The sequence below is a fragment of the Sceloporus occidentalis genome, unplaced genomic scaffold (genome assembly GCF_023333645.1).
Source record: "Sceloporus occidentalis isolate IW3139 unplaced genomic scaffold, rSceOcc1.0.p SCAF_174, whole genome shotgun sequence".
NCBI classification, from domain to species: domain Eukaryota; kingdom Metazoa; phylum Chordata; class Lepidosauria; order Squamata; family Phrynosomatidae; genus Sceloporus; species Sceloporus occidentalis.
Window position 1 is genome coordinate 497,503 of NW_028317154.1, and position 13,884 is coordinate 511,386.

Consider the following 13,884-nt stretch of genomic DNA (forward strand, 5'->3'; position numbering starts at 1 on the left):
TATATACCATTTTATGGTAAATATACATGCCATGGCAGTAGTGTTGAATTCATGTATGTGAGTTTAATTGCTACTCACTGCTAGCCTTTAAACTTTTTTACTCCATAAAACCTTATTTCATTTTTTGCCATTGCTATAAACCTGGCATATAATCTCATTGTATAGCTCCACACAACATATATTTAGAACTCCTCCAATCTCAAAATGTATTTCTCTCCGTCTTGATGCGAACGTTTAACTGCATCTACCACTGGTAGATTACTCATATTATCTTGGCTGCTTCAGATCACATATTCTGTTCTGTGAATACCCAGAATTCTAAGGAAAGCCGGGGAAGAGATTATTCAAGGACACAGAGGAGTTCGGAATTGAATCAAAGGGCATGTTTCGTTTAAGGGGTTGGGATGTGCCACAAGCACAGTGATTACGCTCCAATAAAACCTTGGTAGAGCCAAGGTTTCCCACGCATTAATGTGTCAGCTCTGCTCTTAAGTATTATGACATGACAAGGCTGTAAACATTAACTATAACATCCCAAAAACTCCATGTTTCATCTTTTCTGAAGCCACCACATCAGCGTTATGCGTATTTTCTCCAGTTGCACAGTACATCAACTGGTGTACATTCAGAGATGCAGATTCAACTTGACTGTAACAAAAGCAGCCTGATAAATGATACTTTGTACGTTGATGATAGACGTACCAATCTGTTTACATTCAAGGCAAAATAAAGACTTTTCTTTTAAAATTGTAATTAGTGGTAAATTTATAAGAGTAGTTGTATAAATTCTGCAGATTATGAGAGTAATCATGTCTTTCCTAGCAAAACTGGCCAGTCAGGCCCAGCTGCCAGATTTTGGGCAACAAGACCTCCATTCAGTCTCTCTGGTTTTATCGCTTGACTTTCCAAGTTCATCAACCTCTTCAAAAGGGAGGACAGACAGGATTTTGTGGTTTCCACTTTTATATTAAGTTTGTTGCTTATGGGAAGTGTCCCATATGGATTCAGAGTCTTCATGTCTACTAGAGTAAAACCCTGGATCTAGATTGTGGAGTCCTGAACCATGTGTCCATTGTCCGCCAATATTCTCCTTTCTGTGTTGGTTGATTTAACCGAGGGCGAGTACTTGGACCCCCTGTTACAGCAGAAGCATAGAATGCGCTTAAAGGTTAACCTCATCTCGTTATCCCGATAGGAATACACTATGGGATTAATCACAGAATTGATCTCAGCCAGCAGGAGGAAGTACTTCTCAACAGACAGAACATCACAGGATTCGCACCCAAGGCCATCCAAGAGGAGGACAACTTGTCCAGGTGTCCAACAGATCACAAAGGCACCTGTGGAAGCAGAAGGAGATGTAAGAAAGGAAAAAATACAAATCCATTGAAGGGTTACCAAAAATCTAAAAGGAACACATGAACATCTGAAGTGGATCTTAAGTATCCCAGAAAAAAAAAAAAATCAAGCAATTTATGTTCTTAAGAACTTTAGCAACTCTCATAACTGGCTTCGCTACTAGATACCACAGTTTCCCATAACCCAGATACAAAAAAAATTGAGGACCACTAAGCTTCAGTTGACCATTCGCCTCTCTGCACCTCTCTTTCTCTGCAAATCTGTTTGCCTTATTCTGGCTTCTTAGAATACTTCCGCAAAAGGGCAGAGCCACGGTGGCACCACATGTGTCTCCCCTGTTCCTCCAGGTGGGGGAAAGGCTGTGCACAGAGGCCTCACCCTTTTGAACACGCACTCCAGAAGGCCTGGTCAACAGAGCTGTTACCAGACAGAGAAACAGACAGAGGACCGAGAAAGAAGACACAAGAAGAGGAGGCAAGAGAAGAAGCAAATCTGCGGAAAAGGAGACATGGACACGGAAGCGGTTGGTTGAGAAGGTAAGGAGACATTGAGAGAGAGCTTGAGTAAGAGTGTGAGGGAGCGTGCGTTAGAGGAGTGAGAGTGTGACATAAGTAAGTATAAGTAAGATTGGGAGACTGTGAAAGAGTGAAAGTGTGTGAGTGTAAGAGAGCGCATTAGTAAGAGTGACAATATGAGAGCATAAAAGTCAGAGAGAAAAAATGAAATAAAAAAAGTGAAAAAGCAACAAAAGGCAAATGAAAATTCTCTGCTTCATTTCCAATGGTTTCATTGGGGTTCCTCCTCATTTTCAGATGCCCATACAAATTTCCAACAATTGAAAACTACATATTAATAATTACATAGATTTATTTGTTTATAGTTGTATATAATTTTTGTAACAAAATGCGCATGTCTTGCGATTCTCAAACATCCAAAATCGTATTTGGCTCTTACATTAACCTCTTCACGAAAAAAAAGGTATGAGCTCACAATGCCCATAAAGGGTTAAGCAAGTTCTGCACCTCTGTAGTAGGATTTGGTTAGTGTACTAATTTATATTGCTTAAAGAGTTTAAAACAGGTTTTTCACCATTGACTTGAAAAAAGAAGCACCGCCTTAGTCTGGCAGGGATACAAGGATCTGACTGACCTTGGAAATGTGATGAGTCCTTAGAATGTATTATGTCAGTCTGTGGGGACTTCATAATTTCTATGCGTGGGAGTCAGTGGATGTAATAATCTTTGCACTGCATGGAACATTTTCTGTGTTTTTGTGCGTTTTTGTACATTAACAATATATGTCTATCCGTACGAGTCCATACCGAAACATAATCTGTGCTGCTTTAAATACCTCCCGAGTATTCCTTTTTAGGACCCATTGTGGTGAACTAGTATTTGGATAATGCGTTAAAAGGAGGGATGATGGGAGTCAACCTGCCATCCATGCAGTGCGAGATAAGACCTGTATGATCCAGTGTCTGGGGGATTGAATGTTGGATTATGACCCATTTGTGCTATCACATGGCCTTGTGTCCCAAGAAAGGCACAGCAAAATATTGGTAAATATGAATTTACTAAATGCCAGAAGGCTGCAGTAATCGGTAGGTATTGTAATCAATGTTTCTATATAATAATAATATATTGAAGAATCAAGCTTGTATATGTAGTCTAGAACCCTATCATTTTTGGACATACTGACTTGTGTGATGTTTACTGCCCCTAACCGCACCAAGGTTGCCCCTGACGCATGCCAGCTGGTGTTATATGATAAAGCAGTCTCTAGGGTAGACAGGAGAGTTGCCAGGATCAATAAAACTAAAATAATTGGCCCCCACGGACTTGTTAGGTCTTAATTAAGCAATAGCTGCTTCTTAGTTCTGCGTTTTCTCAAAACAACTATTTAGACAGTCATCCCATTAAAAAGTTAAGCTGCATTTCCAACTTTCCATGGAGCAAAACCTGGTTTACAGCTAAGACGTCGACACGCAATCCAGACCCAGGACAGGATGTGCACTGCTTTTCGTACTATTTGTGCCAGCACTCCTAATTTCACTGGGACGTTCCCAAAAACGTCCTGATCGGGCTCCTAATTCTTGATATTGAAGGCAACTCAAAGCCATATCATCAAAATGTGTATTGCACCCCTCCCATGATTTCGGATAACCAAAGAGAGACATTGGTATCGCAAGCGCGTGGTTATAGACATGGCTTGGGAGCTTTACTATTTAAAGCTGTTTGATGAAACCTACTTAATATACAAAATGAAAAAAAATAAACACTTTTGGAGAAGCTGCATCTCCAGAGCTGCAGATTACTTCTTCTTCTGGGGTCTGGTGATTTGTGGCAATTTTGTCTGCTTTAAGCACCTAATGAGCGGCAGAAAAGCGTTCCCATTTCAGTCAATAGTAGCTCTTGATGGAGGAGGGGAAACCTTGCCCAGAGCAGGAGCTTACGGTCGGTGGGAATGGCACACATGCGCACTGGGCTAGCGGGAGATATTGCAGACCACGTAGCAGGGGGACGCAAATGCATAGAGGGATTCGGCTGGGGAAAAAAAGTGTTAATTCAGAGGGGACACTTATCTACCATAATCTTTACAGTAGGGCTGCAACAACGAATCGATAAAATCGATAATAATCGATTATAAAAATCGTTGCCAACGAATTTCATTATCGATTAGTTGAATCGATTTTTATCAAATTATAAAATGAGGGTTTTTTCAGAGCAGACGCTCTGAAAAATACCCCTCATTATATAATCCATTTCAGTGACTCACAGCAGCAGCTCCTACTTACCAGTCCCTCCCTGTAATCACTGTGACAACTGGCCCCGCCCCTTTTTCTCCAGAACCACATGGCTGTGACACTCATCTAACTGTAAGTATAAAATTAACATTTGGGCTGCTGAAAGTTAGGGGAGGTGGGGGTTAATTTAGGGGCAGTTATGGTTAATGGGGTGTTTAGGGGCAGCTATGGTTAATGGGGTATTTAGGGTTAATTTAGGAGCAGCTGTGGTTAATGGGGTGTTTGGGGTTTATTTGAGGCAGTTGTGGTTGATGGGGTCTTTAGGGTTAATTTAGGGTAGTTGTGTTTGATGGGGTATTTAGAGTTAATTTAGGGGTACTTATGGTTAATGCGGTACTTAGGGTTAATTTAATGATGAGGGCTGAGGGTTAAGTTAATTAATTTAATAAAGTTAACTTAAGGTGCAGTTAGAGATAAAGGGGGGCAAACTAAGGGGAATCTAAATCCTGGGGGCAGTGAAGATTAACCCAGTACTTATTTATAAAAGTATGGTGTCAGTGTGCTGTGAACGGGTCTGTGACCAGGGGCGGGCTGGGCCGGGGGGCAATTGCCCCCCAGGCCGCCCTGAATCCGGGCTGGCCGGGTGGCCGGCAGACGAACATTCATGGCAGCCGCAAAGTTAAAAACTAAGCGGCTGCCACCGGGACTGGCCGCCGTGACGGTAGCGTACCTGGTGGGGGGCGGTCCGCCTGAAGTGCCGCTCACTGAAGGGTGCCGGCACGCCTCCAAAAACGATGCGCGCGGCGACTGTGGCTGTGCGTCGGGACTTGATGTCAAATCCCGGCGCACAACACTGAAGCCACGCCCACCGTCTTCCGCACACCGGAAGGACACGGAAGAGGAAGAAGAAGAGGAAGAATGAAGAGGAGGAGGAGGAAAAGTGACAGTGCCAGAGGAAAGGTAGGAAAATATTAGTAAGTGTGTGAGAGTGATGGGTGTTATGCTGTAGGTTATGATGAATGTTTGTGAATGAGGGTTTCAGATTGCATGGAAGTGTGGGGGGATAGCATGGCATAGGGAGGCTGTCTAGGCATGATAGGAGTGTGATTGCTGTTATCAATTTTTTTCCCCCCGTCCAATAATTCAATAACAGTATTAATAGATATATATGGTTGCAAACAGCAATCACACGCCTATCATGCTAAGTCAGCCAGTACATGCTAGAACCTGGGCATGATAGGATTGTGATTGCTGTTAATTATATATATATATATATATATATATATATATATATATATATAATATTGTTATTGATTATTTTTTTTGTCTAATTTTGGTGTGTTACTTTTAATAAAGTATTTTAAACGTTTTTTTTTCGGTTTTGGCCAAATTTATGCTGAATTTTCAGTTTAGGTCCAGAATTTTCATTTCGGTGCACTGAAGTGTTAGGCCTAGACCACATCAATGTTTGGCTTAGTATATAGTGATAGGGGTTGTACTGCAGTATTGTCAGTGTCTGGCTCAATGTATAGGCACACATTGACGGTGGTACAGCCTAATCACTAAGTATATAATGATAACAGTTATGCTGTACCACCGTCAATGTGTGCCTCACTATATAATGATAACAAATATGCTGTACCCCGTCAATGTTTGCCTAACCATAGAAACTATGCAGTTTTAAAGTGTGTGTGTGTGTGTGTGTGTGTGTGTGTGTGTGGGGTGCCACATACAGGATCTGCCACAGGTGCCAAATACTCTCGGTACGCCCCTGCATCATGCAGCAGTCAGACCCAATGGCCATTCCTCAGCTCTTCGTTCCCACGTCTTAAAAGGGGTGGGATAAAGAGCTGAGGCACGGCTATTGGGCGGCGCGGTGCGTGCACACCGGCTGCTTTAACTTCATTAGGCACTGGTGGAGTGACTGCTATGAATGTCGCTCGCAGCCGCTTTGGTGGCGCAATGGGCCACTTGACTAGACTTGCCCCCCAGGCCTTAGGCTGCCAGCCCTCCCCTGTCTGTGACTTTATGAGGGCACTATGAGATATCTAGGGGGGTATAAGGCATATACAGTATAAGGCATATGTGGGGAGGGCAGTATGGCATGTCTGGGAGGCAGTATGGCATGTCTGGGAGGCAGTGTGGCATGTCTGGGGAGGATGGAGTGGTGTATTAGGGGGTATAAGGCGTATCAGGCACAGTGGCATATGTGGGAGGCAGCGTGGAGTGGTATATGTGGGAGGCAGCGTGGAGAGGTATATGTGGGAGGCAGCGTGGAGTGGTGCATGTCTGGGAGGCAGCGTGGAGTGGCATGTCTGGGAGGCAGCGTGGAGTGGCATGTCTGGGAGGCAGCGTGGAGTGGCATGTCTGGGAGGCAGCGTGGAGTGGCATGTCTGGGAGGCAGCGTGGAGTGGCATGTCTGGGAGGCAGCGTGGAGTGGCGCATGTCTGGGAGGCAGCGTGGAGTGGCATGTCTGGGAGGCAGCGTGGAGTGACATGTCTGGGAGGCAGCGTGGAGTGGCATGTCTGGGAGGCAGCGTGGAGTGGCGCATGTCTGGGAGGCAGCGTGGAGTGGCATGTCTGGGAGGCAGCGTGGAGTGGCATGTCTGGGAGGCAGCGTGGAGTGGCGCATGTCTGGGAGGCAGCGTGGAGTGGCATGTCTGGGAGGCAGCGTGGAGTGGCGCATGTCTGGGAGGCAGTGTGGAGTGGCATGTCTGGGAGGCAGGGTGGAGTGGTATATGTGGGAGGCAGCGTGGAGTGGTATATGTGGGAGGCAGCGTGGCATGTCTGGGAGGCAGCGTGGCAAGCCTGGGCTCAAATGTGCATAAATTGGGGGGGCTGGTTGGGAAATAAAGACAAGAAATGCATTTTATCAGTTATAAGTTTTTTTTTATTCTGCTGTTTGTATTTAACATCATTTGTTTATTAAATTATTTTAAATAAATGAAAAATGTACATTTATTTTTTTTATCCGATTAATCCAAAAAATAATCGCCCAACTAATCGATTCTGAAAATAATTGTTAGTTGCAGCCCTACTTTACAGCATCCAATTAATTCATAAAGAGAGAGAGAGAGCAGATTGAGGGAGAGAGAGAGAGAATTAATTTGGTACTCAAATCCATGTGATCGTTTTTCCTTCCCAGATTCCCATTTTTTCTAAGAGCTTAGAATGTGTGGTGGGATGTATGGAAATGATATAATATATATTGCAACTTACGTTCATACTCAACCAGAACTTTTTGAAAAACGCATTATCGCTGTTTTGCATAACACATTTTCTGCATGAGTATGTGAACTCCTGATGCCAGTAACCACCTCTCCCAATACTGGTTGTATACAGAGTGACAGTGAGTCACTCTATTTAAAAAAACAACAAAAAACTGTCAAATATACGTTGTGTCTCCGCCTGTGCAAATATTTCATGTTTTTCTCTCACACTAGAGAACAGCCCTCAAATCCAGACATCTTTCACTACTACACCCACTGCCCACCAGTGCCATGTTGGTTGTCTCCTCCATGGAGCCACCTGGTGAATTAAGGCAGTGATCAGATTTTTTTTTTTTTTAACGTTGATTATAGAAGCTGCCAATCGGTCACAGACCGATCCGTAGGCTTGTCTTATCCCTAGACGGAGCACAAGAAGTTTCTTTTTAGCTGAAGCTTTGCATGTAAACTTTAACACACTCAGACTCATACATACCAACATTTCCTTGCTGGATCCGGGGACAGAGGAGGCGGGTCCTAAAAGGGGTGGGGCCCACACAGCATTGAGCTCTAGGCTACCCAGTACGCATACTGGCTAGTTTGAAGCTCATTTGCAAGCGTTTAGGCTGTGTGTGTCGCAGGCATACACAGTTAAAACACAATGCACCCGAATTTGACGGGAGAGGAGCCCAAAAAAAATGGCACTGTCCCGGGAAATTCAGGGCTGTTGGCAGGTATGAAGACTTCTGCCAGGGAGGTAAGAGAAAAGTGACCACTACCTTGGCAGCCGAAAGGCAGTCCCGCTACACTGCAGAAAAGTGATCTGAGAGCTTAAAAGCTACAGGGCTTCCAGTGATGCTATCCATGTAGTAAATGATTGGTTTTTTTTTTGTAGTTTCACCTTAATTACAGTCCTTTTTTAAGCATCGACCCCTTTTAATGGATGCAGTAACATTATAATTATTTTCTTTTATTAACGACAGCATCCTAGCTAGCATGAAAGAAAATAAATGAGCATTCCTTGCAATGTTTTAAATGGTCGAAGTAGGGTGATTTTAGAGAGCGAGGTTAGAGGTCTGACTATGGAGCAGGGTCTTACAGAGTAATGTGACTGTTTTATTGGCAGCTATTTATGTAATTAATTAATTAAGGCAGTTATTGATTCAGATAACACCAACATATCCCACAGTGCTGTACAATAGGCATGGAGGACGTAACAAGTAGTAACATTTCCTGCTGTTTCTTTGCACAAAATAGTTACTTCTTAGGGTAAAATATTGTAGAACACCGACACACTTGATTCCCAGCAAACCCTCCTAAAAAATGGACATCAGGGGAGGAAAGAGAGACTGATTGATGGATGAGAGTCTCAAAGATTGACTGCCCCTACTAAATATACTGCCGTAGCCCTAGGTCACCATGTCGCTTTGTAGATTTATTAACTAAATCTGTTATACTGTCTGGAGGATGGGGAGTAAAAGGACTTGTATGTGTTTGTGGAAGACTAACTTTACATTCCAAGGTGAAGGAGGAAAACAATCTATTTTGAAGGCCATTTTCCCACTGGCTCTTATCAAGAGAGACTGCGGTGAAATCCTCCTTTCTGTGGTCCAGGGAACGGTTCACGAGGACAAGGCTTCACAATAGGTTGAGACACAGCAGCTGTTACGGTGTGAATTATTTATTTACACAGATGTCTTTCCTCGGCCTGTCTTCATGTGCTAACATTGTTCCAGTTGTACCCTCAGCTGCCAGCTTTGAACAATGACCCTTATTTCTACACCCTCGTAACCGCTGCCTAATCCATAGCGCACACAGGAAAGCTCTCCAGGACATAATAATACTAAGGCCCGGAAATGCTCTTTTTTATAAATTAAGCTTGGCTATTGGCTATTGTGAAGCCTTGTCCAATACTGCACTAACCACACTGCGAAACTCTATGCGTTTGTCCCTGAGGTTCTCGGTATGGTAGGCGATTGACAATCATCGACATCCTTTGATCTCTGGGGAAGGGAACAGGGCCGGCCCAAGGCAAAATGCCGCCTGGGGCGAATTTTAAAATGCCGCCCCCCCCCCCTTATCTACCCTTCCTCTCCCTCAGTCCCTGCCGCCCCCCCCATTATCTACCCTTCCTCGCCCCCCCCCCCTTGTACTTACCTTTCAGCAGTCCTGCGGCGAGTCTCCCTGTTCGGTCTCGGTGCCTGCTTGTAATGCTGAGCGCCGGCACTCAGCATTACAAGCCGGCACCGAGACCGAACAGGAAGACTCGCCGCAGAGGAGAGAGAGAGGGGCGCCGAGCGGGTACTGACAGCTTGGTAAGCGAAAACCACTCGGCGCCCCTTTCTCTCTCTTTCGCTTTAAAAAAAAAAAAAAGGGGGCAAAGTGCCGCCCATTCAAAAGTGCCGCTTGGAGCGGTTGCCCCACTCGGCTCCATTGTCAGGCCGGCCCTGGAAGGGAAGTAGCGTTTCTCACCTAACACCGACATCCTGGCTAGTTAAAAAGTTATATAGCACCCCAAGTGTCAGCCCTATTACTACAAAGAGGATTTTTTTTCAAATATTTGACATTTGACAAAAAAAAAAAATCTTCATTGGATCCATACAATCCCACTGCAGATATGCCACATACACCAGCCTCTATACCTTCCAATAGTACTAAACAATGCTATTGTGGCTACTAGATTATAAGCTTGTTGGAGCTGGGCACTCCATATCTTCTGTCTCTGTATGTTTACATTGTTAAGCCCTGTATAACGATAGTACAGCTCTGCGCTATATAAATCAATTCATAGTAGTAATTCAATTAATTTGCCTATATATTGGACATTTTTGTTCTGTCAATCCGTATATTTGTTTTGATAATATTTCATAGTCGGTTTAAAAGTTAGGGTCTAGCTTGCAGGACAAGCAGATCAGTCAATTTGTTTTTTGCCCTTATGTCACCTTCTTTTCTCCTACTTGGACCCTTACACAGGGGGTTCAATAACTAAACAGAACAGAAGAACAGCAAATTATGACTGCATAAGATGGATTCGTAAAACGTACATAAATATATTCATCAAGCTATAGCCCGAGTTTCATTCCTTTTTTAGTTAGAGACTTTTATCTCAGGGAAGCTGAACTTTGTGGCAGAAGGTGGCACCAATCAGTTTTCACTACTTTGCACATTTGGACCTCTCACCTATCGTACTCATCAAAGTGCATATGATGGCTGTAATGCCCCTTTAATTAAGTGCTACAGAAGTAAAAAAAATATGTCATTTTATTATTATTTCTATTATTTACCAGTGTAACCATTATAAGATACCTATAAGATAAGGTCGCCATGCTCTGCTTTTACATGGATCTTGCTCTTGGGAAACTAATTCATCTAATATTAACATATAATCTAAGCAGGTCCATGCTTCCAAAGCCATAACATCTCATGGGACAAATGCTGTTTGAATTTAGTCACCTCCATTCAAGCAGGGTTTTGGTCTGTCCTATACCAGTGAAAAATGCACCAAGTTATCCTAAGATCACTAATGAAGATGAGTTCATTGATACCTCTGTACCCGATGTACAGGATTTTTTCTTACAAAAACCAGAAGAGCTTGTTTTCTACGAATTTGTTCCACACACTCATGTTCACAGTTTCCTATTTTGACCAAAAGACACGACCATTATCTGTTGACATACAGAGAAGCCAAACTGCTTGTCTGGATAGAATTAGAAGTAAGACCTTATTTTTTTTATTTTCAAGACCCCAAAGATCAAGTTGTTAGGTTGTTAATGGAGTAACAGAGAAAATACCTTAAGGTGACCTGATGCTAAGATGAGCTTCCACTTAAAGTCCCTTATAAATATTCATTAAATAGGTTGGACTTGAGCTTTTAGCAACAGTACTCAAACACTAGCCACCCCAAACAGGGCAGGTTCTGAGGATGTTATTTCTTAATCATGGGTTGATACATAATTATAAGGTGGATCTGCGTGAATGGCTTACTCACTAATTGGACAGTCTATTTAAACTCTCACTTTTTGGGGCTGTTTCATTTCGAGCTGTGATCTTCTGGTCTTTTGGTCCTATGAACAGCCAGAGATGCCCACTGTCTCATCTCCAGGTTCTGGAGCTTGGTCAACATAAAAATCCTTAAACTATTGATGGAACTCAATGCCCAGATTCTTTAGACTTGAAGATTATATTATAGTTTCAAAGATAATACATACAGCAAATATGCATTTCTAATATTTGCGTAAATTGAGTAAAAACTGTTTTGTTTAGTAAATATCAGCAAAAATGTAGAAAAACTACAAAGGGGTACTTACTCAAAATGATGAACACGGTTTTCATCAGGTTGATCATAGTCTCCCGATACTTGGGATGAAACGAGGTGTGTTGGGACATCCTAGCCATCTTCCCCTTGACATAGATGAAGATATGCATGTATACCGCCATCATGATGATAAAGGCCACCAAGTTGGACACTGCCCAAAAGATCAGGTAACTCCGACTATACAAAGGTGCCATATGTGAGCAACTCTCGATATTACACATGCAATGCCAGCCAAATGATGGTATGAGACCCAACAACAAAGCTGCGATCCAAATACACGCAATAAGGATGCATACACGTTGATTGGACATCTTGCTGTGGAGTTGCATGGTGAAGACAGTCTGGTGCCTTTCCACTGCTATGGCCAAAAGGTTGGCCACTGAAGCTGTGAGGCTGGTGTCCAAGAGACTCTGTCGGAGCAGCCAGGTTTTGACTGTGAGGCTGGCTGTTCTTGGACCCGTATGGAACATAAGATATGTGTAGGCTACTCCAGCAAATAGATCAGCTGCTGCCAGGTTCCCTAAGAGGTAGTATATTGGATAGTGGAAACGTCGATTGATTATAATGGCTGTGATAACCAGTAGGTTCGTCAAAAGCACAAAAACACAAACTGTAAGTCCAAGTCCGACCACAAGACTGTCTTTGGTCCTCCATTCTTTGGTTAGTTCTTTCCCACTATTGTTGTAAAAGAAAACAATGCTTTCATTATAAAAACAATGCTTCATCTTGATGGGTTCCATAAATCCTGTAAAGAGGGATAATTTAGTATATTTCATAGTAAATGTGCAATTAATAACTAGATTAACAGAATGACATTGAATGAAAAAAATAAAAAACAAATAACTTAAATTGTGCAATATTACAATCAGATTAGGACAGATTTACCGCTTATTATAGATTACATTTTTCAGGAAAGCCTTAAATTGTAAAATTTGAGATTAGGGTTTATATCACATATTCACACAAAACTTGAAAATCTTCACAGTCAACCATGCAATAACTATATTATCCTTGACAATCAATGGACTTTTGATCAACTACCCATAAATTGTAAACCTTAATCAGTCCTTGGTCTTGTCTTAGATTTGGGACAGACATTTGCCTATCCCATGCATGTTTAATTTTCCTCGCTGGATTAACCTCTACCACTTATGCTGGGAAGCTGTTCCATGTATCCGCCACCCTCTCAGTAAAGTAAATGTGTCTATTAACTCTAGCCTCTGACCCTCTTGCTTCAGATCGTGATATTCTGTCTTAATATTTCCCCTCATTTGAAAAAAAACTTCCCTTCTGTATTTTAATGTATTTCGTATTTAAATGCTTCTAAATAGTCATTGACAAGGAAATGCGAGTGTTAAAACGAGAATGTGGGGGGAAATGTAAGCCTGTGATGAAATCCACCCAGTGGTTTTTGTAGATTTGTTTGCCTAGTCCCTGGCTAATGATTTTGGATTTGTTCCAAAGTCATAGCTCTGGGTGTGTATTATGTGTAAATACTGGCTCAAGGAGTCAATAAGAATATGGACGATGTATATGTCGAAAATTCACCGTAAACAGCTCTATAACTAGAGCGACAAACCACATGAAAGAACTACTTCCAAGAGAGTGGAGGTCTGTGCTCTCCTAGTAGAGATACGTAGAGACTTGAACATTTGTGTGACCAGTCTCTGGGCCAAGAGCCACCTAAAATCACCACCAGATTTAACATCCCCCTGGTTTATTTTAAAGTTGGCATCATAATTCTTTCAACCTCCGCTGCCTGTGCCAGCTGTATCCAATGATGAGCCTGAAGTCAGGGTCTGTCCATTAAAGTCAGGAGAGGATCCTGGTGGTGAATCTTTGAAAACTGGCCTGATCTAGAAGAAGACACGCGCCGCTTGCTAATATGACATGCATTCCTCAAGGTATTCACCAACTAGACTATAGTCTGAGAAAAAACTTCCTTGATCTAAACCAGATTTACTGTAGCCTCCCTATTAACGCACTATGGTCCCCTTCTTACCATAGTTACTGTGTAACAAAACTAGTTTAACCCTTTGTGTACTTCCCTTGTTGTAATAAATCTGCCGGTCCTTTCTAAATAAAATATAAATGAGTGCCAGAGGGGAGCGGCGCCGGACACAGGGCTTTTTAGTGCTTTTTTTTTCATATCGTTTTCCTAGGTCCCTGGCTGGGGATTAGCCTCTATTGTTATGGGCCACCGGCGCTGATTAAATTTACGCCATACTGCACAAATGTGCTCAAAACACCCAATAATGCGTC

General features: G+C 42.7%; 1 protein-coding gene across 1 annotated transcript; it reads right to left on the minus strand.

The window, feature by feature from the left end:
- Positions 1 to 1,041: 1,041 nt before the first annotated feature.
- On the minus strand, positions 1,042 to 12,347 carry LOC149279108 (lysophosphatidic acid receptor 2-like). Its single transcript, XM_089501421.1, has 2 exons — positions 11,615 to 12,347; positions 1,042 to 1,340 (listed from the first exon to the last, which is right to left on the minus strand). The coding sequence occupies exons 1-2, from the start codon at positions 12,345 to 12,347 to the stop codon at positions 1,042 to 1,044; spliced, it is 1,032 nt and encodes a 343-aa protein (XP_089357547.1).
- Between the last annotated feature and the right edge of the window lie 1,537 nt (positions 12,348 to 13,884).

What these genes read in the sequence shown, in the direction of transcription:
- LOC149279108 (XM_089501421.1), bottom strand. Translation starts at nt 12,347, where the DNA reads ATGAAGCATTGTTTTTATAATGAAAGCATTGTTTTCTTTTACAACAAT. An exon ending in AACCGTGTTCATCATTTTGA is followed by an intron (nt 1,341 to 11,614) that starts GTAAGTACCCCT and finishes CTGCTTCCACAG; the next exon opens with GTGCCTTTGTGATCTGTTGG.